Source organism: Ambystoma mexicanum, chromosome 1q (assembly GCF_040938575.1).
Source record: "Ambystoma mexicanum isolate Mex_15411 chromosome 1q, UKY_AmexF1_1, whole genome shotgun sequence".
NCBI classification, from domain to species: domain Eukaryota; kingdom Metazoa; phylum Chordata; class Amphibia; order Caudata; family Ambystomatidae; genus Ambystoma; species Ambystoma mexicanum.
In genome coordinates, this window is record NC_090922.1 from 67,400,167 (window position 1) to 67,424,322 (window position 24,156).

Consider the following 24,156-nt stretch of genomic DNA (forward strand, 5'->3'; position numbering starts at 1 on the left):
CCTATATACGTGTGACCCGCCCCCCCCGTAGGAAGTATAGACGCATATCTGAAAGAATTACGGATCCCCACACTAACACCCACTGAAGCGGATTCCTTAGACATGCCTGTCCTTGAAGAAGAAGTCATAGAGGCCATCAAGAGGTTGAAAACAGGGAAAGCCCCAGGGGATGACGGATTCACACCTGGGTTCTATAAAACGTTCTCCCCCTTTATTGCTCCTTTTCTTACTTCACTGTTTAACCACATCTTTATCACAGGCCATGCACCTCCATCCTTTTCACAAGCCCTCCTCGCGGTCATTCCAAAAGAGGGCCGTGACCCCAGACACTGTAGCTCTTACCGTCCCATCTCCTTGCTTAATATCGATGCGAAGATTTACGCCAGAGTGATTGCAGCCCGGTTAGAGACATTCCTCCCCAGACTGATAAACTCCGACCAAGTTGGCTTCGTCCTTGGCAGACAGGGCGCGGATACAATGAGAAAAACGCTGCATTTAATCCATGAAGCGAAGGAGATGGAGGGAGACCCGTCCCTTCTGTCTCTGGATGCCGAGAAGGCCTTTGACCGGGTCTCCTGGGAATTCCTGGAGAGAGTACTGAGTTCATACGGGCTGGGACCACAGCTTTCCCGTGCCATTAAAGCACTCTATAGCTCCCCCGTGACGTCCGTGGCGGTGAACGGGGGATACTCTCGTTGGTTTCCCCTTGAGAGAGGCACAAGGCAAGGTTGCCCACTGTCAGCGATCCTATTTGTGATGTCTCTGGAACCACTGGCACAAAAGCTGAGAAATGACACCAGAGTTAAGGGTATCACAGTGGGCGACCGGGAATATAAATTGGGCCTATATGCTGATGATATTTTGCTACATGTGACCGACCCCTTAGACTCGATCCCGGCAGCATTTAGTATTATTAAGGAATATGGAGCGCTTGCGGGACTGAAAATCAATACAGGCAAGTCTGTCCTTCTTCCAATAGATAGCCGCAGAGACGCGGATGCCGAGCGCTTCGCCCCCCCGGGAGTTAAGGTCAGCCTCACTACGCTCCGGTACCTGGGCATTAACGTCACCCGTGACCTTGGATCCCTGTATGAGGCCAACTTCCCCCCAATGTCCCTTGCTCTCCAGAAAGATGTCCAAACTTACCATTTCGTGGCTAGGGCGTCTAAATGCTGTAAAAATGGTCCTGCTCCCTAAACTCTTGTATCTATTTCAAATGCTCCCTATTAAAATGCCCCCAGACTACTTTACAGACACAAGGAAACTGATATTAACCTTTCTATGGCAAGGCCAAAAGCCAAGAATCCCGAGATCCCTCCTTCAACTTAGAAAGGACAACGCTGGGGTGGGTCTCCCAGATATTGAGACATACTACAGAGCCACTCAGCTTAGGGTCCTTGTCCCACATTTCAGGCAGCAGTCAGAACCCCAGTGGATAGCGCTTGATAACTATCACCTCCGTCCCTTTATCATGAGTGAATGGCTATGGGTGCCTGGACCACAACTACGTAACACTGTCAAATCCCACCCCATCATAGGCACGATATGGTCGATATGGAAACCAGGGAGGAAAATGGTGGGTGTCACTACATCGCCCGCCCCACTGGGGCATCTCTGGTCACCAGGGATCCGCGATGCTATTCCTGAGCTAGGGAGTTATGAAGCATGGTATCAGGCGGGGCTGGAAAGGGCAGGGCAACTGCGCCGTAATGACTCCTTTATTACCATTCAGGAGTTGCAGGAAGCCCTCGGCATAGGTAGCCTTTCGGTCTTCCTGTATCTTAGACTCAAGGGGGTAATGTCCAGACCCATATGGAAACAACAGTTACAAAGAGACCTCACACCGTTTGAAAAGATCCTTGATTTATGCACTAGCTCCAAAGGTTTGATCAGTGCTATGTACCTCGCACTCATTGAAATCGATATTAAACCCTCCTTGACACTCAAGGGCAAATGGGAAGCTGATATGGGCAGGCAAGTCTCCCCAAAACTATGGTTACAAATGTGCAGAAGAACGGCGAGATCTTCCCTATCGTGTCAATACAAATTACATGCTATCAAACTATTATACAGATGGCAATACGACCCTGCCCGGCTGGCCAAGATGTACCAGGGAGTAAGCCCAAATTGTTGGAGGGGATGTGGGAGGCGGGCCGATTATTGGCATATGTGGTGGGGATGCGCAAAGGTCCAACTCTACTGGTCAGAAGTCCTTAGCTGGATCAGGGACCCTGACGGGGAGGAAAGACGCATCCACTGCTCGTTTTGTTTTCCTTAACTGAGGACGGGGATAAGATAGTGGTGGCATGCAAAATGGTGCAGGGCCTATTGATGGCTGCTCGAGCATGCCTTACTATGACATGGAAGAGACCCACGCTCCCTAGCAAGAGTGAATGGCGAGCAGTCGCATTGAGCATCTACAGAATGGAGTGCCTGACTGCGGCATTGCATGGGGATCGTCCCACGGTTGAGAACACCTGGTCAGAGTTTCGCTCCGTATATGCTTTGTGAAATGTGTCTGACTCACGCTATATCTAAAGCTATTAAGGTTTAACGCTTGGATTGACTCGAGTACGTGTCTGTTGAATCAATGCGCGACTTTTATGCCCACTGCCATGATTGAAATGACGGTTTATTGGTGTTGTTTAATGCTCTCTCTAATTTCGGGTCTGATATCATGTGCGGGGGGTGGGAATTAGGGGTGGGATATGTTCGGAAACAATGGTTTGGTTTCCTTCAGGTATGCGAAATAAGTGATTGTTATACTACTTACATGCTCGCTTTCTTTGTAACCAAGAGATGTAAGCTGCATTTATGTGACTGCCAAGCCTTTAAAAACGAATAAAAGTGAAATTTTAAAAAAAAAAAAAACGTATTTATGTTTGCGGTCGCTTTTGAAGCAACCGCAAACATAAATACAACGTTCTTGTGTTGGAAAACGCTGCGGTTTTTCTTTCCAAGTTTCTCAGGCTCCTCCGGCTCGGAGGAGCCTGAGAAACTCGGAAAGAAAAACCGCAGCGTTTTCCAACACAACCGCGGTGTGTTTCTGCCTGCTGTGGCTATCAAAGTGATAGCCACAGCAGGCAGAAACACAACGCAGTTGTGTTTACATGCCGCGTAGTGTTTCTACCTACAGCTGATTTCCCATTTGGGGCTCTCAGGCTCCCCGTGGGGAGCCCCAAATTGGAAAGCAGATTCAGGCAGAAACAACGCGGTTGTTTTCCGCAATGCCGCGTTGTTTCTGCCTGAATCTGCTTTCCCATTTGGGGCTCTCGAGCTCCCCGAACACGGGTGTGTTGGAAAACGCTGCGGTTTTTCTTTCCGAGTTTCTCAGGCTCCTCCGAGCCGGAGGAGCCTGAGAAACTCGGAAAGAAAAACCGCAGCGTTTTCCAACACAATAACGTTGTATTTATGTTTGCGGTCGCTTCAAAAGCGACCGCAAACATAAATACAACGTTTTTAAAGCTGCGCTTTTATTTCTAAGTTTTCCGGGCTCCTCCAGCCCGGAAAAAAAAAAAACGCAGCTAGTGCTTATTTTTAAAAAAAAATAAATAGCACTTACCGAGATTCAGCTGCAGCTTTCCTGCTCTGGTCTCCGGTCCCCGTCCTCCGCGTACAGCACTAATGAAGGGAAAGCCACCCAGCGGAAGCTTTTGTTTACTACAGCTGGCTGGCTTTTCCTTCATTAGTGCCGCAAAAGCAAAAGCCAGCACAGGAGGGCCTCCATTTCACAAAATGGATGCGCCCATGTGCTTGCTTTTGCGAATGTTGAGCTTGAATAGCTCAAAATTTTACATAGGAAGTTTTAAAAAAGAGAATGCTAGTATTTTTTTTTATGTTGCCTATCTATTTTTTAAATAACATTTTTTACTAGACCATGCCTTTAAGAGCTCCTCAATCAATCAGAAAATGGGGTCAGGACAGCAGTGGTCTCATTCCGGTTACTGGAAGTCTTCTGCTTCAGATCTTATGTTCCAGTAGTAGACTTGCCTTCTGCCTCAGGAACCTCATCTTTTATCAATGTTAGGACATCTTTTCTAAAATCCTGCCAATACTTCATAAAAAGATACATCTGAGGCAGTACATAAGCGCCACTCTTAGTAGAAGGCTGTACCACCAGAGAATGAGGTAGCATGTACAGAGCAGCCTGGATCATCTTAGGAGGGAGAGAGGGCTGTAGCGTGGTCCAAGGAAACACTGAAACACTACGTATTGTAAAAATAAATGGTTTAGTTAAATACAAGTAGGTCAAGATGAATCATGGGTAAATACGTACCAACACATTATATATAAAAACCAACTCAATGCTTAAGGGATACAACCCAAAGTATAACCTTATTAAGAATACAATAAGTAGTCAAGTCAGATTGCACATTCAGAATTAAGTCAGCTATTCTTGGTGAGTAAAACCAGGTTATATATACTTTTTGAATACAGTCCGCAGTTCAAGGGTAGAAGGCCCTGTCAATCATGCAGTGACCCTCCGTTATGAAATCACATAACAAACCAACTCTGTTACAAGTAAACTCCTTGCAACATTACTTTGTAGAACTCAGTTCAGAGTTAGTAAAACTACTACTACTTTCTGGAGGGTCCCTAAGCTACTCAGTGACAAGTATTCACATACACCAACTATTTTAGAATGTACTAAGCAAATCAGGGACCGTAAAACCCTATTACACTTTAAGACATTAGTATTTTATGGTAAGTAATGGACCCAGCGAGTATTTTGGAAATGCTCTAAGCAGACTCGGGGGAGGAACAACCCAGTGTTACAAGTATACTTTTATGACCAGTGAAACACAAATTCATTGAACAGTTTCAACCTTTAACTACAGTGAGGATAACCCTTAGTTATACCAGGTGAGTAAGACCTAATGTAATCTATTACCGTTGCTTTTCAGATCAGTGGAACACAGACTAAGGTACGCTAAAACTTTAACTTAGTTTAGGATGTGCAAGGCAGGCCAAGGTTAGTAAAATCCATAATACACTTTAAGAATTGCACACTGCTATTCAAGGTAAGTAATACCCAAGGCAGATTTATTCTTGACAGGCTATACAGCATGTCGGGGGAAGCAAGACCCAGTTGGTAAACTTATACACAAGAAATAGTTAAGTGAAGCCAACAGCATTACTTTTGGGAAATGGGGGAAACAATTCACAGGTGAGTAAAATAACCTTATATATACACTTTTCAGAAGGGCTTAACACATTCAAAGGTTAGTAATAACTTTGGTAACTGCTAATATGTTAGAGGGACAGTTAACAGTCCTTCCCTAGTCTATTGCAGGAGTACTCAGAGGTATGAAGGGTGAGATAGGGTTCGGTTGCAGGAAAAGTTAGAGTTCCTGAGGAAGACTCTACAAAACAAGTTAGTAGTTCACTAGGCTCCAGGGACTTCCGTGAAGACACCCTAGAGGGATTCCAGCAGTGGGCCTGGGTGAAGACTACTCCCAATTACATGAAACACCCCAAAAGCTACACAGGAATCACACTAGGCTTAAGGTAAGTAATACCCCAGCCATCCCAGTAACTCCGCACAGAAGAGTTTGCAGCAGGACAGCTTCAGGATCTGCAGCCAAAAAAACAGATTGATGAATTCTTTGTCATGAAGACTGGAGATGGGACACTGGAAGGGATTTTGCAGCAGGGATCAACAGGGAAAGCTCCAAGGAAGAGTTTCTTCGCAGTTGAGTGCAGCGCTGTGGTTTTGGTGCCCTTTTCAGGAGCCACAGGAAGACTGAATACCGCTGGTCAGATTCATATAATTTAATCGGGTCCCGCACTCTGGTGAGGGGACATTTTGGACTCAAATCCAGTCTCTGAGTTCCAGCAGGATGCCATCAAAGTTTCAGCGCGATTAGGAAGAACGTGCACCGCACAATAGCTCAAGATCCCAGGGGTATTGCAGCCCGGCAAGGTCACAGCATGTTGTGGGATGGCTCAAAGTGCAGGTCTTCTTGAGTCTAGTGGATCTCACAAGGCTCTGGGTCGGAGCAGTCGTTTTCAGGACCCCAGGTTGACTGGAAGGAAGGGTACAGCAGACTCTGGTTACACAGCAGGCTCTCTGGTCGCAGGAAATCGCAGCAGCCGTCTTCTCTTAATCTTCCTCTTCGGTTTCGGCTCCAGTGGTCGACTTGTCAGCAGCCTCCAGGTTCAGAGTATTTATCAGGAACTACAGCCCAAACTCTGCATTCTCTCCCTGCATTTTACAGCAGGGGGCGGTCTGGCTGTCCAATCAGAACAGCCAGCCTACCCCCCACTGGGAGTTGGTTCCTTTCAGGCAAGGTGAAAGACAAAAGGTCTGCAGAATTTTGGGACTCCTCTCGTTTGCTGCCTTGCCAGACACTCTGGAGTCTGTGCGGGGAATACAAAGGGATAACCGCCAAAGACAAAGCTGCCACTGAGGTTGTTCTTGCCTAGAATGGCAGGGGAAGACCTCAGAAACAGCAACCACACAAGAAATGGCAAAGAAAGAAGGTGCCCACCATTTCAGCAAAATGGTGGCACTTCTGTGCATTACTGAGGCTGAATTAACAGCCTGCGAGTAATGAAGACTAAAAAGTCAAAGTAGTTACATTGCCACCAGCCATTAAAGGAAACTTGCAATTGGAACAAAATGTTACCAGGTAAGTAAGAAAGGGGCTATATTCCTCTCCCTTCCCACTTGGGGCATTCATCTGGCTACCTTCCCTCCTCTCCCTCCCATAAGACGACTCGACCAGGCACACCCAGCGTCAATCAAGGTAAGCCCACTGGGGCACCGCTCGCTTTGCAACACACCCTTAATGCCACAATGGATCTTCGTTTTATGTGCTTTGTAAGGAACTCATGGTGGCAACAATAAAAACACAAGTGATCACAGTCCAAGGGTGTTTATTAAACTATATGCAGGTTGGAAAAACGCCTAAGGTTAACCTAAATCTAAGATTGGAGCAAGCGTTGACCATCAAATGAAAAATAAGGCAGTCCTAGTGGTGTCTTGTCAAATAAAAAGGGCCTTCACTAAGAAACCTATTGCCAAACCTTACAAAAACAAAAAGTGTGGGGTGGTTTTCAAGAAAAGAAAGAAGTGTTCACAAATAATATGTCAGGAGGCAGTAGCCTGGATCTCCCTGCCCCACGTTTCAAGCACGGGTAAGGTGGGATTGTGGAGCACAGTACACTCTCAAACTCTTCCAGCATGAGATGACAGTTGCGTTTCAGCTACTCTACGCCCTCTGCAATTCATCCAGAACAGGACTGCAAAACTTGTCATTGGCCTCAAGCCGAGGGATCATATCTCTCCAGAAGTGAAATCTCTGCACTGGCTCCCAGTGGCTGCAAGGATTAAGTTCAAAACCCTCTGGGGACTCAATACCTTCAACTCTTCCTAAATATCTTCCTTCTTGAGCGCTTCGCTTATCCGCCTCCAACTCCCTCAGGGTCAGTCGTTTCTCCAAGCAACACATTGGTGTTAGATCTGCATCTTCGGCTGGGGCCTCCCTCTGGTATGGCCTCCCTTAAACTTGAGAACCATCTCAGATTCCGGAAGCGCCTCAAGACCTTCCTCTTTGCTTCTGCTTTCTCTCCTCCTCTCCCCTGCTGAACTCCTGACTGAAACTGCACTCGTCACCTGGCTACCCTCTGATCTCGGGCCCAGGTCCCCTCCCCCGCCAGTTGCACACCTGCACTGCCTCCCAGGCAACCCCTGCACTTGGGGGCCGTTTCTGTATCCCTACAATCCCCTACCAGCTCTTGACATTAGATTTCTGCACCAACCCCTGCAATTGCCACCAGCTGGCTGCACTTTTTACCTATTGTCTTATTTTATTTACATTTTTTACTGTTGATCTTATGTATTGCACTGCCCCAAGCCCCCACACTTTTCCCTCCCCCCCCCCCACTCCCTTGCACAATCTCAATGTTCAGTGGGCTAGTAAGATTGTTGTCTTCCCTCTGTGCCCCCTCCCTTAACTTGTCGCGCCTTGAAACACTCATGTATAGGCGCGTTATAAATGCAATATCATAACAGGGCCGTTGATGGCCAAGTCTGGTTTCTCGTGAAAGTCTCTTGCCTTCGAGAACCTGACACATTCAAATAAAACCAAAAATTCCTTCAACAAATTAAAGTTGGTTTTCCTTGTTTTACTTATGGCGAGGATTCTTCACCATGGGTCCCCTATTCTGGGTGCAGATCCCACTCGAATCTTTCAGTCTCCATGCGCCGGGTTCACAATGGCTTTTCTGTTTCTCACAAATCCTAATTACTTTTTAAACAGTTCTCCATGGACATCCCTCTGCCTGGTTCATGTTTGTCAACACAGTTTCTTTGAACCTTAGACACTGCCCCTCTTTACTGGCATCCCTCTGTCGGGTTCACTATTACTGTTTCACTATTCTCTTTTGCTTTAACTTCTGGTTTGTACTTTCACCAATCTTTGGGGTGACAACCTTTCACCCTTGGATCCCCCTCTGCCTGGCTCTGTCCCCTTCTCAACTATTAGCCTCCCTCTGCCGGGTTCACTGTGGCTCTCAATTAGGGTCATAGTGGCTCACCCCTGGGTCCCGACCCCTCTTTACAGTCAGCCTGCCTGCGCTGGGTTCACTGTGGCTTTTCCAGCAGTCACAATTTCCTTTAACTTGCAATGTTTGCAGGATTCACTTACCTTGCTTTCTCAACAGTTTGTAGGTCAAAGACTTTCAAATGTACAGGGATTTTGCCAGACCTCCTGCGTGACCACTTTGACCTATCTTGGCGGCTCTCCTATGGCCTTCTGTCATCTGTAGTTTCAATCAACATTTGACCAGAGTCTCGAGTTAGCACCCATGTGGTGCCGGTTCCCTCTGCAGCTGGTCTTAACACTTTTACAGTTCTTTGAACATGCCACTTTGCGACTTTCATTCACCACAGCTCGGTTCTTATTGGTTCTCCCTTCGACTCGCTGGCTATGATGAACCGCTTGCCTTTTCTTATATCTGGAGTCAAGGTTGGTACCACAGTAGCAGGAGTTTCCCTCTCTCCAGTTTATCAGCGTCGGGATGCCCACTGTACAGTCTGCATCTGTTGCAACACACTTGGCTATTGTCCTCGGTCTTACGATTCCTTCTGCGGAGGTTTTGCGGGTCTGATTCGAAAAGGGCATGGCTGTGTCCCTCCTGGTCAGCCTCTTGGTAGCGCTGCCTTTCTCCTCCTCTTGAACTGCCGGGCCTGGATAGCTGTCTCGTGTGGTCTGCCTTGCTCGTACTGTGCTCTCGGGATCCACCTTTTACCCCTGTGGGGAAGGGAAAGGGCCGTCATGTGTGTGTGATTCTGGTCAATTGCCCGACACTGGTTTTGGGATGCGTCAGGTAAAACGGCTCTGGTGTTAGTCCGTTCTCCTTCGTGTTGTGAGAAAGTGTTCGTCCCAGAAAAGGGGGGGGGGGGTGAGTTTTTGAATGTCCTACATGAGAGGATGGGGCAACTGTTTTGAAGGAAGGGGGATACTGTGTCTCACCCATCAGTGTCCCACTCCCAGAGGAGACTCCCCCACCCCCCAATCCAGGAGATCCTCCCTTAGTGGTCCACCCCCAGGAACTGGATCTAAAAGCAATGGCTGTGTCCTGGCCACCAGGATGACAGATCCCCGGGGTTTAGTCAAGGAGATACCTTCAGGTTTTTCACACCTGTGGCTGCAAACTCATCATGCAGCACCTGCAGTTGCACTGCCTCATGGGCCTTGATGGTTTCATACAAGTCGGCCTGCCCTACTCCATCATGGCCACTGGCACCTTTGTTCTGCCCTGCCTTTGCTTGCCTTGCACTGTAGAGGTGCCGATTGGCCCTCTTCCACTACATATGGCCAATCAGCAGCCGGCAGGTGGGCAAGCCGCCCCTTCCACCTAAGGCCCTCATCAAAGGCTCCGGTCTACCCCTGCCGGGCCTGGCTGGACCGTTGGCCCCCCCCCGCTTCTCCCTCTACTCTGCACTTCTTAGTAATCACCTAGACCTGGGGGCTGTCTGACCTCCTGTGCAAGACACACCAACGCTTGGCACTCAGCAGATTAATTTGTGAGTTGGCAGCTCACCTACCTCGATTACAACTGACAATACTTCTGTGCCACTTTGTGTTATTGTGCCTAGACTTTAAAAAACAAATTATCGCTTGTAGGTGCTTATTAGTTGTACCTATTGTGCCTCCCCCTTTGACCCCCAATCCTAACCTATGTGTCATTTGCACTTATTTTCTCTGTTCGTCTTATCCTACACCTCCCCCATCCCCTCTCTTCCTCCTTCTTGGTTAGCTCTTGCATTAGTGCAACGACCGGCAGGCACGTGCATTATTTTTTCGTCTTTTGTTGTAACAGTTTGTATTCCTCCAGTCTGATATTGTACCACTAAACGCATTACACTTACCCATTCTGAATGTACCAATGACTTACGAATGTCAATCGTAATCCCTCCCTGTGTTGGAGCGCTTGGAAATGCTTGTTATTAAGTGTATAGGTGCTATATAAATGACCAATAAATACATTGTATCCTCCCAGCACTACACATAAGGTGGGGGGTGCTGGCTCACTTATACAAAATGTAAAGGGGATGAAAATCCCACACTACTACTTGGAAACAGTAGTTCACCCAAGTACATGAAAGAGAAATTAACAGGGGAGCCTGAAGGGGCAACTGTAAGGCACTCATGGTGGAAACAGTAAAGACGGACACAAGTGAGAACAGTTCAAAGGTGTTCATTAAACTGTATAAATGGGTGAGAAAAAAACGCCCCATCTAAACCTAAAGCTAAGATGGGAGCAAGCTTCGACCATCAAATAATAAGGCAGTCCTAGTGGCGTCTTGTCAAATAAAAAGGGCCTACACTTAAAACAACTATTGCGAGACCTTACAGCGAAGTTACAAAAGTAGTGTGGGATAGTGTTGACAAGAAAAGAAAGGATTGTTCACAAAAATGATAAGTCAGGATGGTATAGCGAGGTCTCCCTTCCCCATGTTTTTAGCATGGGACAAGGCGGGCCTCTTGAGCACAACACACAACTGGCCTTTTCCAGGACAAGGCTATTCTTCTCAGCGGCATCAGGATCTGCGGTGGTCCAGTCTCTTTACCCAAAGTCTCCTGCCTCTGAGGGCCTGATGCGTTCGAAATATCAACAAAAAAGTTCCTTTCTGAATGTACGTTGGGTGAGGACTTTTCACTCCTGGATCCCCCTCTTCTGGGATCAGACCCTTCTCGAATGCTAGCCTCCCTCCGTCGGGTTCACTACAGCTTTTTACTCAAAAGATTTCACCTGTTGAATTCACAAGTCACAATGTCTATTTAAACAATCCTTTACTGTGGGCTTAGCTCTTGCCAACAATGTTCACACTGTTCCTGTTCTCCACCCCGCCTTTCAGGCATCGCTCAGCTGGGTTCACATTTGCCTTAGCTTTTTATTCAGTTTACCAAGTCTGGATTTTTAGCCCCAAGTCAGGCTTTCTTTTAAAGCCCCCAGTCAGGCTTTCCATTTAAGTTGTGGGTCAAAGACTTTCGAATGTACAAGGGGTTTTTACTCTACCCTTCTATGACCTCTTTGTCCTCTTACGATGGGCTTTCCTAGGGCCCTCTGGTACTTTAGTTTTAACAAGAGGGGACCGTGCAGTCTTTCGATTGAGCACCCACATGGTGCCAGATCACTGTGCAGCTGGTCTTTCCCTGCATTATTTAAACAGTTCTGTAACAGTCTTTGTTCTCTAATCCACATTACGTTGTCATTTGCAACCTTCGCCACCACAGTTTCCTTCGACTCACCAGCTGCGATGAACCGCTTGGCGTTTGTCTCTGTAGTCAAGGACGATACCACGGTATCAAGTGTCTCCTTGTTTTGGTCATCAGTATAGGAGGGCTCTGTTGACACCTGCTACACCACACGCTGTCTGTTATTCCCATTCTTAGGATTCCTTTCACAGAGGCGTCACAGGCCTGGGTCAAAAAGGGCAAGGGCGCGTCTCTCCTTTTCGTCCTTTCGGTTCTAGCCACATTGCTGCTCCTCTTGAACTGCCGTCCTGGAATAGCGGACTTGTCGTGCAGTCTGCCTTGCTCATAGTATGCTCTTGTGTTCCACCTTTTATCCCTGTGGGAAAGGGCCGTCAGGTGTGTGTGGTTATCAATTGGTGGACTCTGCCCGACCCTTGTGTTGTGACATATCAGGTAAACGGCTCTGGTGTTAGTCTGTAGTTTTTCCTGGTATAAGAAAATGTTTGTGTTGGAAAAGGGGGCAGGGAGGGGGGTAGAGCAATATCCTACAGGGTGGGATGGGGAAGAATTGTTAAGAGGAAAGGGGGGTGAGGGGGTTGCCGCATCTCACTTCCACTCCCTGAGGACCGCTCATTCAGGTGATCCTCCCCCACTGGCCCACCCCCAGGAACTGGATCCAATAGCGATGGCCGTGTCCTGGCCACCTGGATGACAAATCCCCAGGACTAGCGGGTGAGACATTTCTCACACAACCCAGCCTAAGCACAAACATTGTAGGAAACTATAACTTCAACCATACACTATGGAGAGACATAAAAAGGTCACCCATAAAAGAGTAAAAGACTAGGTGAGAGGGGAAAAGGATTCCCCTTCACCTAAGAATAAGGTAAAATAATTACCAAGTCCAAGCAAAAGGTTCTAGGGTCAAAACGGGTCAGGAATAGTTATATTTATGAAAATCTTAATCAGGATTTCCCATTCATTTCCCTGCAAACTCTCCCTGCAGTTTACAGAAAGGGGTTGGTGGCTGCCAAATCGGTATATATATATATATATATCTAGCACCCCCTGTGGGAACTGTTTCCATTCAGGCACATCAACAGACAAAGGATATGGGAGTTTTGAGCTCCTTCCCTGCTTCCTGTCCTTGCAGACACACTGGAGCATCAAGACCTCCCCCTACAGGATGGCAGAAGGGCTGGCAAAGAAGAACCACAAGAGAAATGGCAAGAAAGGAGCTACCATGTTGGAACATACTGTGCATAACCGCAGCTGTGAAAATTGCACAAATGTCAGTAGAATACGTCCACTGTCACCAGCCATAACTATAGGGTCACTAACTAGAAAGTTACAGGAGCAGAGAAAAGGGGAATACTGGGTATGCCCTCAGTACTTCACATAAGGTGGGTGTGCCGATTGCTCAAAAAGAAAAAAGTTTAGGAGCGATATAAAGTATCCTTTTTTCCCTTTAAGAACCGTAGTTTTTAAGGAAAATGAAAGAATATAAAACAAGAACCCAAAGGGCCATCAGCAACACTGCACATAGGCTGCTGTGTGCTGCAAAAGTGAAACGGATGCTTTTACGAGATTTGGAGGCAAGGCAATACTCCATATAATAAGATAAAACAGGAATAACAGAGTTCCCATGGTTAGAGCAGAAAATAAAGCGGGGGGAAGGCTCCCCTCATTCAGGAGAACAAGAAAATGTTCCAGAAGTCGAGAAAAAAGTGATGGGGCTCTCACTAGGAGAGGGGATTAAGCATAAAACTGATAAATCTCCCTAACAACCACCACTCGTAATCCCACTGGAAATATGCAAGACCAAGTGGGGGTAGGGGTAATTCCATGTGACTGTATTTTGGCGGATTTACCACTGAAATACTGTCAAATCTGTATTTGGGCCCATAGTCTCCCAGCATCGATAGTCTTATGGACTGATGATCTGTTTCCCCATAAAAATGTGCACAAAGCAAGGGTAGTAAAACAGAAGGCTTTACTTGCCTCCAAAACGTCAGGTCAGCAGAAAGCCAAAGGAAAGGGAATTCCATAGATGTTTACAGAAGGAAAGCAGTAAAAAGAAAATCTTTCCTAACCATCATCAAATTTGACTGACGGTATGAGCCACAGTGCTCTTCGGAAGGGTGGTGGCTGCAACTTCCCTCAAAGCGGCATTCTCTTGTTTCAGGCCCGCTACTTCCAGTCTCAGGGTTTGGATTTCCTTCTCAATTCTAGCATGACACCCATACCTGAAACAAAATGCAGGTGTCTTATCTGTGAAGAGCTGTGCCCCAGATTGTTGTCGCAAATCTTTCTGGTGACCTGTGTTAGGAAAGATTCCTCTTTACTGCACCTTTCCTTCCATTTCTTTTTTCTTTTATTTTTGTATCTGACCTGTTCTTTTTACAGTGGTTAGTGGTCAAACATGGCCATGCCACAACATTTTTTTCGCTTGTCTTTTTGCAATTTTAGCCTTCCTTCTTGCCTGTCAGGCCAGGAAGATCCTTATATGGACTTCCAGTGCCCGGAAAGTAGAGGCTTTTGGCGGACTACTGGAGGGATGTGCATTTGCTGCCAGAAAGTGGGCTGGCACTGTCTGGTCCCAATCCACAAACTGGTGCCACTGTGTCTGAGTGGTACACATGAGTTTTGCCACCAGTGGTCCTCATTGGACTACGACTGCGATGGGCGTGTGGGGCAGATCGTTCATCGGCTAGTGGGAGTTGCTGCTCTTACCAGGTTTTTAGGATAAGAGGCCAGCATTGACCTTCCAGCTGCAGCTGGCAAAACGATTTGAGAACCTAGAAGTCCCCGCCCCCCCAAACCTATGGCTGTGGGGCCAGGTGGTGAAGGGGATGCCACAGGAACAGACAATGTGGGGAAAAAGGAAGGAGGAGGGACAACTGGTGCTATCTATTACCGCACAACTGTGTCTATATATTTGTCATAATACTTCCAGTAACCGGAAATAAAGTAGTAAAAAAAAGTGTTAGAAGTGTTCCCCTGAACCCACCCACTCTAGAGAGATCCTGGAAGAAAGTGAAGGAGCCAAGAAGCCAAGATTCCTATCCAGCTATAAGACTTCGGAGGAGACTCTGAACCAGTCGGAAGGAGGCTTGGCTATCACTTACTGCTGCTGCCCTGGTAGAGCCCTGTCCTGCAGAAGATCTCCAGCAGTCCTGCGAAGGAGCTGCAACCTTTGAAGTGGAGAGAACATCCATTCATGAAATCAGCTCGGACTCCTACGAAGAAGAGCCTTCGGAATTGCCCCAGGACCTCCTTGTGGCCGACCAGCTCAGAGTTTGGGCTACTGTGCTACAGACGTTGTTCCAAGTTGAGGCCTGGAACTTGGGGGACCTTCAGTGTGTGCAACAAGACTTACCTCTGCGAACTTACGTGATCCTAGCATCAAAAGGGACCCCGAGATAGGAGGGAAAGTCTGACCGCAGCAAGTGAATCCCTTTGCGTTGCCCTGCATTGGTGGCCATCGTGCGAAACTGCCTACCTGTGCCCAATTCCTGTCCCGAGAGGGGCCCTGCATCAAGTTCTTTTGCATTTCTTCACTAGAAGACTTTGCACCAGCAATGGTCAATGACCACAGAACTGCTTGAATCTGCAACCCCTGGGAATCAAGGGCCGAGGCGGACTGTGGGAAAAGCGACATTGGACCCTCTTCAAATCGACCTGCCAAGTCCTGTGAAGAATCTGAGTATGGGGGTGATTTATAGCGATAGTTACTTGCTCCCCTAACTCACGTTAAAAGTTTGGATAACTTTGAGAAATCTTTGTCTTACTTTGGCTTTGCCATTGCGTGCTCACACGCACTACGAAAGTTGGGAACACGTTTGTTAGCTAGTTTAACTCGACCCTGACACTTTGAACTGTTCACTGGACCCCAGAGACCCTACCTTCATTTTTTCCACCTTCACAAAACAGTATGAAACTTTGTTGAACTTTTGGGCACAAGGCCCCATACATTTTAGGGATGCACTTCTGAAGTTAGGATTGAATCTCTGGACTATTAATGCAAATACTAATCTGTGCTCTTTTCAGGGGTTCGATATTTATTTTGCCCTACACCAGTAATTGTACATCTATGTATCTAATTTTTAGTATTGTGTGATATTAACTGTTTGTCATTTTTCACTGTTATTTTGGCAATAATTAAAGTAGTATTTGTATACCGTTTGTCTAAGAGTGTTCCTCTTTGTGCTCATTGTGGACCATTTAAAAGCTCACCACCTCTTCATACTTACACCGCTCGCCTTGCTACCTTGAACTGGTTTGGCTACAGCTCTCAGAGTGGTCTCTGTCACAATATAGGTTGGCCTTCTATACCTCTGCAGCCCTAACACCCAACAATCATGAGATGAAGGAAAAAAAAAAAAAGTACAGCCACAATTTTAGTCAATGGTGACCCATGTGTCCCTTGCCGCGGCTTCGACAACAGCCTGCGAAGAAAGTACACACAAAGTCGGTAGAAAACATCCACTGCCACCAGTCATTCAGATGAACTTGTCACTAACTAGAAATGTACAGGAAAAGTGGAAAAAGGGAAACATACTGTCCCCTCAGCCGATAAAAAAAAAAAAAAAAAATGAACTTCGGGTAGGATAAAAGGTGTCCCCCTGTCCTTGGTAATGTCTGTTATCACGAGTAAAAGAAAAGGGGCAGCTTAAAGAGCTCCCAGCAACACTGCACAGAAAGTGCTGTAACAATAAAAAAAATTGTAGATGCCCTAAACGTTGGAGGACAGCAGGACTCCAAAAATATATAGCAAAAAGGGTTGAAAAAAAGGCTTCCCAAAGGTAGAGTAAAATAATGAGGGAGTGTAGAAAAAAAGGTTCCCACTCACCCAGCAGAACGGTTACAAAAAAAATCCAAGAGTCCACAAAAAGTGCCAGGAGACTCTCGGGTGGAGAGAATTTCACACAACAATGAAAATCTACTCTGACACTATCACTGCATGCATGGCCTCTGGACGCCCTGCAACGGAACCAAGTATTACATCAAGCCAGCCCAATAAATCTAGGAACACTAGGGGTGGTTTCTGAGAAAGGGCGTGAGCTTGCATAACTTCTACTCCACCCCTACACCCTCCCACCATGGGATTGTACGGACACAAAGGCATCACCCTACCGCTCCCTTGCCTGTCGTCATCAGTGGAGTTCTGGCCAAGGATACCGCTGTTAAGGAGATCAGTTTTATGCTAATCACTCTCCATGTGAGACTTCTACCCACCACCCCCCTGCACACCACATCACCCCCCAAACTTTTTGCTAGACGTTTGGACCTTTTTCTTGTTCACCTGAATGAGGGGAGACTTTTTTCCCCCCTCATTCATTCCTTTTGCTTGGACCATGGGAACCCTGTGCATTGTGTTTTTACTTTATATTATGGAGACATGCTTTCCTCAATACCTTTTTAAAGACATCTGTGTTTCACTTTTCCAGCACAAAGCACCCTATATACAGTGTTGCAGAGAGCCCTTTCGGTTCTCCTTTTTATCTTTTATTTCTCCTAAAAGGATACTTTTTATCCTTCTTGGCTTTTTCTTTTAAGAAATCAGAACACACCACCCTATGTGGACTGCTGTGGGGTTACCTAGTATCCCCCTTCTTGCTGATCCTGTAACATTTCTGTTACAGTAACAACCCTATAGTTATGGCTGGTGGCAGTGGACATGTTCTACCGACTTTTGTGCCATTTTTGCTTGCAGGCTGTATCCACAGTTGCAGCTATGCACAGAAGGGTCACCTTTGTTCCAACATCAGCGATTTGGTTTAAGACGCTATATAAAATATAAAAAAACAAAATACAAATTGTGGTTCCTTACAATTTTTGACATTTCTTGTGTGTTTTTTTCTTGTTCCTTCTACCATCCTGGGAGCGGGAGGTCCCGATTTGAGTTTGGTCTTCAGCAGGAACACTTTGTGAAGCCCACCGAGGCCCTAGTGTGTCTGCGAGGACAGGAAGCATGAGGATCCCGAAACTCTGCTATCCTTGGTCTTCTGGTAAGCCTGAAAGGAACCAGTTCACATTGGGAGGCTGTCTGTTCTGAGTGGACAGCCATGCGCCCCTTTCTGCAAACTGCAGGAACAGTTTGCAGAGGGGGAGTGCGAAATCCTAATAAAAAGGTGAGGTTACTGAGGCAGAAGTTAAGTCGACCACTGGAACAGAAGATCCGAAGTAGAAGACAACAGATGCTGCAGCCCTTTCCAGCAACTGCGAAGAGATTACTGCTGTCCTGACCCCGTTTTTTAATCAACAGAGGAGCGTCAAAGAGGACGACTCCTTGCTTTTGGCTGGTCGGACCAACTAGCCATAAGACTACCTGCAGAACAAGCCATCCTGCGACGTGCTGTGACCTTACTGGGCTGCAAACCGCCAATACCAGAGGAATGCAGACCCAATTGCAGTGCATCATCTTCCCATGAACGAATCCTCCCAGAACTTTGGTGAGCTCCAGTTGGACCTCCAGAGACAAGATCTCCCTCCTCAAAGTCCCCTCACTGAAGTGCAGGACCGAAGAATCGAGGCGGATTGACCAGGTGGCAAACGTTCATCCTTGGAGCCTGTGAAAAGGCACTAAAACGGCAGACTGCCGTGGGAATATACAGAATTCCCTGGTGAGAGTCCTTTCTCTCTCGACTATTGCTGCGACATCCGTGCCAGAGTCCCCCTTTTGTCACCACATCTAAGGAACAGAAGACTGGGTCCAGTGCTGCTGCACCGTGAAAGAATCCAGATGCATCTTCTTCACCACTCCTCGGGTACTGTGGGTCTCTGGGTAGTACTTACAGGAGTGACAAAATGGCCTGAAGTATTACTGGAGTGCTGATGCCAGTGTTTGGGTGTTCACCCATACCGTTCGACCAGGCCTAATGCTTTTGCGCCTTTAGGACGCATTTACCGAGGTCCCTGAAACCTTTTTAACCCTCAGGTTTTCTACTGTATTAATTAGTTGAAATAGTACTTACTTATCAGAATATAACTTTACATTGTGTATAAAATAAATCTCTATTTTACTATAACTACAAGTGTGTAAGAGTTTCTTTGGGCCTTTTTTATTCAGTGTGTTAATTGTACTTCCCTACAGCTCAAATCCTCCTCCTAATATAAGCCTGGCTGCTCTGCCATTCTACCAAACCCTTGGGTAGTACAGACTTATACTAAGAGTTGGGGACAGCATACCAAGGGAGAGATTTGTACAGTCTCACCTGCAGGTAGACTTTAGGCAAACTCCCCTAACAACGACCTACAGCCCTGTTCTCCCTTCTAATATAAGCCTGGCTGCTCAGCCATTGCTACCAACATAACTGTGTGGTACAGGCCTATACTATGAGTCGGCGCCCTGTGTCTCAAGTGAGAGTCTTCTAAAAAGTCTTACCCAAGGTGGACTTTTGTAAAATTCTCTAACACCTCCACCCAGGGCGGGCTTTTAAAATCCATCTTAACAGTAACATACTCTTAACTGCGGTCTTTTGAGTGGTACTGGGCTTGGCAATGGGGACCTTGATCTTGTTTTTTTTGGGTGTACCACCACCATGGTTTCTGCGCCATTCCTAAGAGTTCAAGTCCATTCTGGTTCTGCATAGTACCGAAATAGACGGCCTCATCTCTCCTTTCAGGCACTTGGCCTACGAAGCAGTCGAAAACCGAAGCCAAGTCCTTTCCAGATTGCATAAGTAACCACCTATTTTTACCTATGTGAGACTAGTATTTCAGTCTTCAAACTACTCCAAGCTGTGAGCAAAGTGTCACTGTGGTTTCTTGGTAATCATCAATGCAAAGGAAGCAGATTACATACCAAACAAAACCTAAACAGCAGTATTTTCCAATACCAAAAAAACACTAAACCTATCAGAACTATGAAATTTTCAAAAACATTAGCCATTCTCATAGCACTGTCGTGATTGCCGAAGTATGTAGTTGGTGTTATCCTTTAAGACGTTGGCGTATGTATTCATTCTTCAATTGAGAGTACCTGCACGCCCGTTACCTTCGGATCATATTGATGAGTTTGCATTCTACTTGGCCGCACCTTAAGTGACCAAACTCTATGGCGGAATTTTTTTTATCTTAACATAGCGCCTACACAATTGGGCCCTGTTTGAGGTCATACTGGAGTTTCACTACAGACTGCAGCAGGGTGATGGCCATATTAAAATGTTTCAAGAGTATGTGAAAATACAGGACCAACCATTACATTGCGGTACATGGAGTACACGTTGATGCCCAACTTGATTGCTGTAATACTCATGACCAACCACTAGATGGTGGACTATGAATAACGTGTGACTAACCGATTCGCTCGCATCCCCCAGAAGTGAATATTCATTGTGATTCAAACAGCAAAACATCAATTGCATTCATTGAGGCACAAGAAAATTGAGCTCAATGGCATTTTGGTTGACAATGCTCAACTTTCCAGACCGTTATTTCCGTGCCCACCTTCTGGACAAATGCGCACCAGCACCCAGACCATCCTCCATCTCACCACACCCCAAAAACATATCACACTAATCCACATATATCCCCTGTAGTCCAAACCAGGGACAACTTACAATTTCAGCTGTCCTCTGCAAATGGGATAGGCCCCGTGATTCCATTACTGGCAAACGTTAATTTAAAGCCCACATATCTTACCCTGACAATGCTAATATTTTCATCGCCGTGCTGCAGGTGATAGAGGCACAATCTAGAAGCTGTAGCGTAAGAAATCCAACTACCACACGGAGAGAGTGCACTACAGGAAATATTTTCAGAACCCTGCAAAAAAATAGGGATATTAGTTAAAAACAAGACAACTTCATCCTCTTGTTTGCCATTGCTGAACATCTGTGTTAGGGAAGTTTTCCCAAAGGCTTCATAGAACGATCCCAATGGTACCCAACTCTTAGTATCAGTGTGTACTACTCAGAGAGCTTGGTAGAGTGGTAGAGCAGTCAGGCTCATCTAAAGAGGAAGATGTGAGCTGTCGGTAAGCACACTGAACCCAGTTAGCAATGCAATTAAAAAAAACACTTACACCAATACATTTATATAAAAGATATATTATATTTACAAAAGCAATGTTTTAAACTACTTGGCACATTAAACCAAAACACACAGGATTACTTATAAATTCTTTTCAAAGGCCATTGCTTAGTTTGTAGTTGCTCATGGTACAGTGGTTGCAGAGTTTACATTAATGACAGTTCTAGCGTATTATCGGTATTAACGCGCACTCACAGAGAGACAAAGATTCAGTAATTGCATTTAGTTATCAAAAACCACGCAAGAAAGTCTTTCAGGAAGGAAAACAGTTGACTAGTCAAACAGTAACAGTAGCAGAGCTTAAGGTAATCGAGACGGTTATGGAACAAACTAAAGCTTTTAAAAACCAACTCCCAACTAGCAGCAAATGTCAGTTTGGAGAGGGCTCAAAATCTTACTCAACAGGGAAACAGCAAAAGTTCCTGAAGATACTTATTTGCTCTACAAAAGGATACTTAAGGACTCAACATAATGGCAGAGATCCTGTGAAAAGGACTCGCAAAAGGGACAAGCAGCAGCTTGGGTCAGAGTGGACACCCTGGACACCTCTTCATGCACTCCAATGCTCTGGAGCAACTTCTTGGTTCAAGGTAAGCCATACCTGTTCATCTCACAGTAACTTAAGTTAGAAGAAATGTTCATGGCTGGATTCTCCTCTGCAGTAGCGATCAACCCGGTCTCTGTATTCTTTGGTCTGGTGACGAAAGGCAGGACAATGAGCGGGATGTCTCAGCAGCAGTCTTAAGAGAGGACCTATGGCACAGATTCCTTTAGCTTCTGGTTGGTCCCACCAGCCAAAGGGAAGGAGTCCTCTTCGGAGCTCCTCTGTCGCATAGAAAACAGGGTCAGGACAGCAGTGGTCGCTTCAGTGTTGCAAAGGATCACCAGGCGTCTCTGGTGGTCGTCTTCTTCGGTTACTTCAGTTTCCAGTGTTCGACTTGCCTTTCACATCAGGAACCTAACCTTTCATTCAGTGTATACGTACACGTGTACACATACACACACACACACACACACACACACACACGCAATCACTCAGCAGTTTACAGAAAAGGGCGTGACCCCAGTGAGAGCGTGTTCCATTCAGGCACTCAGGCAGACAAAGGGCAGTGGTGTGAACAATTCCTCCTCCACTTCCTGCCTGCCCCGACACAGTGGAGCCTAGGCAGGAACACCTAGGGGTTCCTGCCAAACGCAAAACACACAAAGACCTCCCTCTCCCAGAATGGTAGAAGGGCTAACAAAGGACAAACACGCTAGAAATGATGAAAAAAGAAAGGAGTCACCACGTTAGAACATAGGTGGTCCTATTGTGCACAACCAACACTGAATACAGTCTGCAGTAAAGAAATAGCATAATAGTTTGTAGAACACGTCAACTGCTACCAGCGGTAACTAGAAGGTTGTATATGTGACTAAAAAGTCACAGGAGCAGAGCTAAGGGGGATACTAGGTATCCCCCCTCTGAACTCCACATAAGGTGGAGTGTGCCAGTCTCTCATAGTAGAACTTTTTTAGGAGGGATACAAAGTATTCCTCTATCCTGAAGAACTGTAGTTACTTAAGGATAAAGAAATAATCTCAAAGGAAAACCGAAAGGATTCCCAGCGACACTGCCCATAAGGAGCTGTGTGCTGCAAAAGTAAAACAAAGATGCCTTAAAAAAAAAAAAAGATATGGAGGAAAGTAGACTCCAAAGTAAAGAAAACACAGAACAAAGTCCCAAAAGTCAGAGCAAATAAGAATGACTGAGTGGCAAAGACTCCTCTCATTCAGGATAGAAAGAATAAGGTCCAGAAGTCCAGCAAAAAGTGCAGACAGGATGAAGCAAAACATTATACATCTCCCTAACAATATGGTACCCGCTCTGCACCACATGCTAGACACACACACACACACACACACACACACACCAACACCACCCCCCTCCCCCGGCACATCTATAACAAAATAGGCATACATTCATAACGATCAGAACATTTGACGGTGCCACATGATCAAGACCTACTGGAGATCAGAACATGCCTACGTAACATCCTGGTTGGAAACATGCTGCCAGGAAACTGATCACTGTGCCGCCTGTAATTCCACTGACGAAAATGTCGACTGCAATTACGGCGCAGCAATCCGATAGACCACTTCTGCTTGCCTGCCCCGGCCGGCAATCCTGAAAACCTCACCCTCCCACCCCACACTTACCTTTACTGCGGCGCTCTCCTGTGTGCGTTGCCGACATCCCTGTACCATTGCGGCATCAGCTCCTCCCACACACGTGGGGTGGTGCCGATGCCGCAGGATCCTTTTTTAATCTCATCCCCGCTTAGCGTAATGGTGAGGGGACAGCCATGCAACCCCCCACCCTGTTATTGCACCCAAGGAGAGTGGGGGACACTCCCACAACCCCTGCTCAGCTTGGGCGCTCTAATGAGGTTGGGGGGTCTGGATTTTTGTATCACGCTCGGGCGAAGTTTTAGTAATGCTGCCACAATCTGGCGACATTATGGTACAATTCCACTGCCAGCAAGGAATTCCCTTTCTAAATAGACCCCATAACTGTTATGTGGGGTAAAGCCTTTAGCAGAGTACACTGAAGCAAAGAAAAGCAAGAGTACGAAGATTGTATGCGTACACTGCCAATCACAACCTGGGGAGAAGACTTGTTCACCTATAAACTGCTCAAATTGCTTAATCAAAATTGTCAGGAGGAATCTCTCGAGGCTTGTCTCCGTTAGGGGGGTTTTACTAAAGTCTACCAGCAGGTCAGACTCTATAAAACTCTCCCTTGGTATACAGGCCTCAACTCTTAATAGAAGTCTGTACTACCCAAAGGTTTGGTAGAATGGCAAAGTAGCCAGGGTTATAATATAATATGAGGAGGGTGTGAGCTGTAGGCAAGTACAATTAACTCAGTAAATACATAGGCCCAAAGAAACTCTCACAGTTATAGTCAAATATACATGTATTTTATATTCACAAGGCAAAGTTATGTTCAGGTAAGTAAATACTGTTTAGACTAACCAACAGAAATAGAACTTCAGCAATACTTTTTCAGGTGAGTACTTCAATAGTAGTGGAATGCACCAATCATGAACACAGTTCAATGATAAATCTATACACCTCTAAAAGTCGCTCAGACAATTTATTTCATTTGTTGGTAACGCCCACAGCCGGAGATATATCAGCGCTAGAGAGGATTGCATTACAGTAAGTACATTGTGAGTGTGGGTTACAGAGTAGTTACGGTCCGGAGAGGATTCGTTAAAATGTAGTGACAACCGAAGTTACATAAGGTCACAGAGCAGGTCAGTTATGAATACAGACATTGTAGCACAGAGGCGACAAAGCATCGCAATGATGGTTAGTAATATTTGTTCAATTATGCTGTTTTTATTTTCTTCTGGAAAATCAGATA

At 46.2% G+C, this 24,156-nt stretch overlaps 1 protein-coding gene across 2 annotated transcripts in view; it reads right to left on the reverse strand.

Moving 5' to 3' along the window:
- Nucleotides 1–24,156, reverse strand: part of UTP4 (UTP4 small subunit processome component) — a 392,106-nt gene that overhangs the window by 159,376 nt on the left and 208,574 nt on the right. For both annotated transcript variants that reach the window (XM_069635538.1, XM_069635537.1), the window contains one exon: nt 20,355–20,477. In XM_069635538.1, coding sequence (XP_069491639.1) covers nt 20,355–20,477 — 123 coding nt within the window. The remainder of the gene's footprint in view (nt 1–20,354; nt 20,478–24,156) is intronic.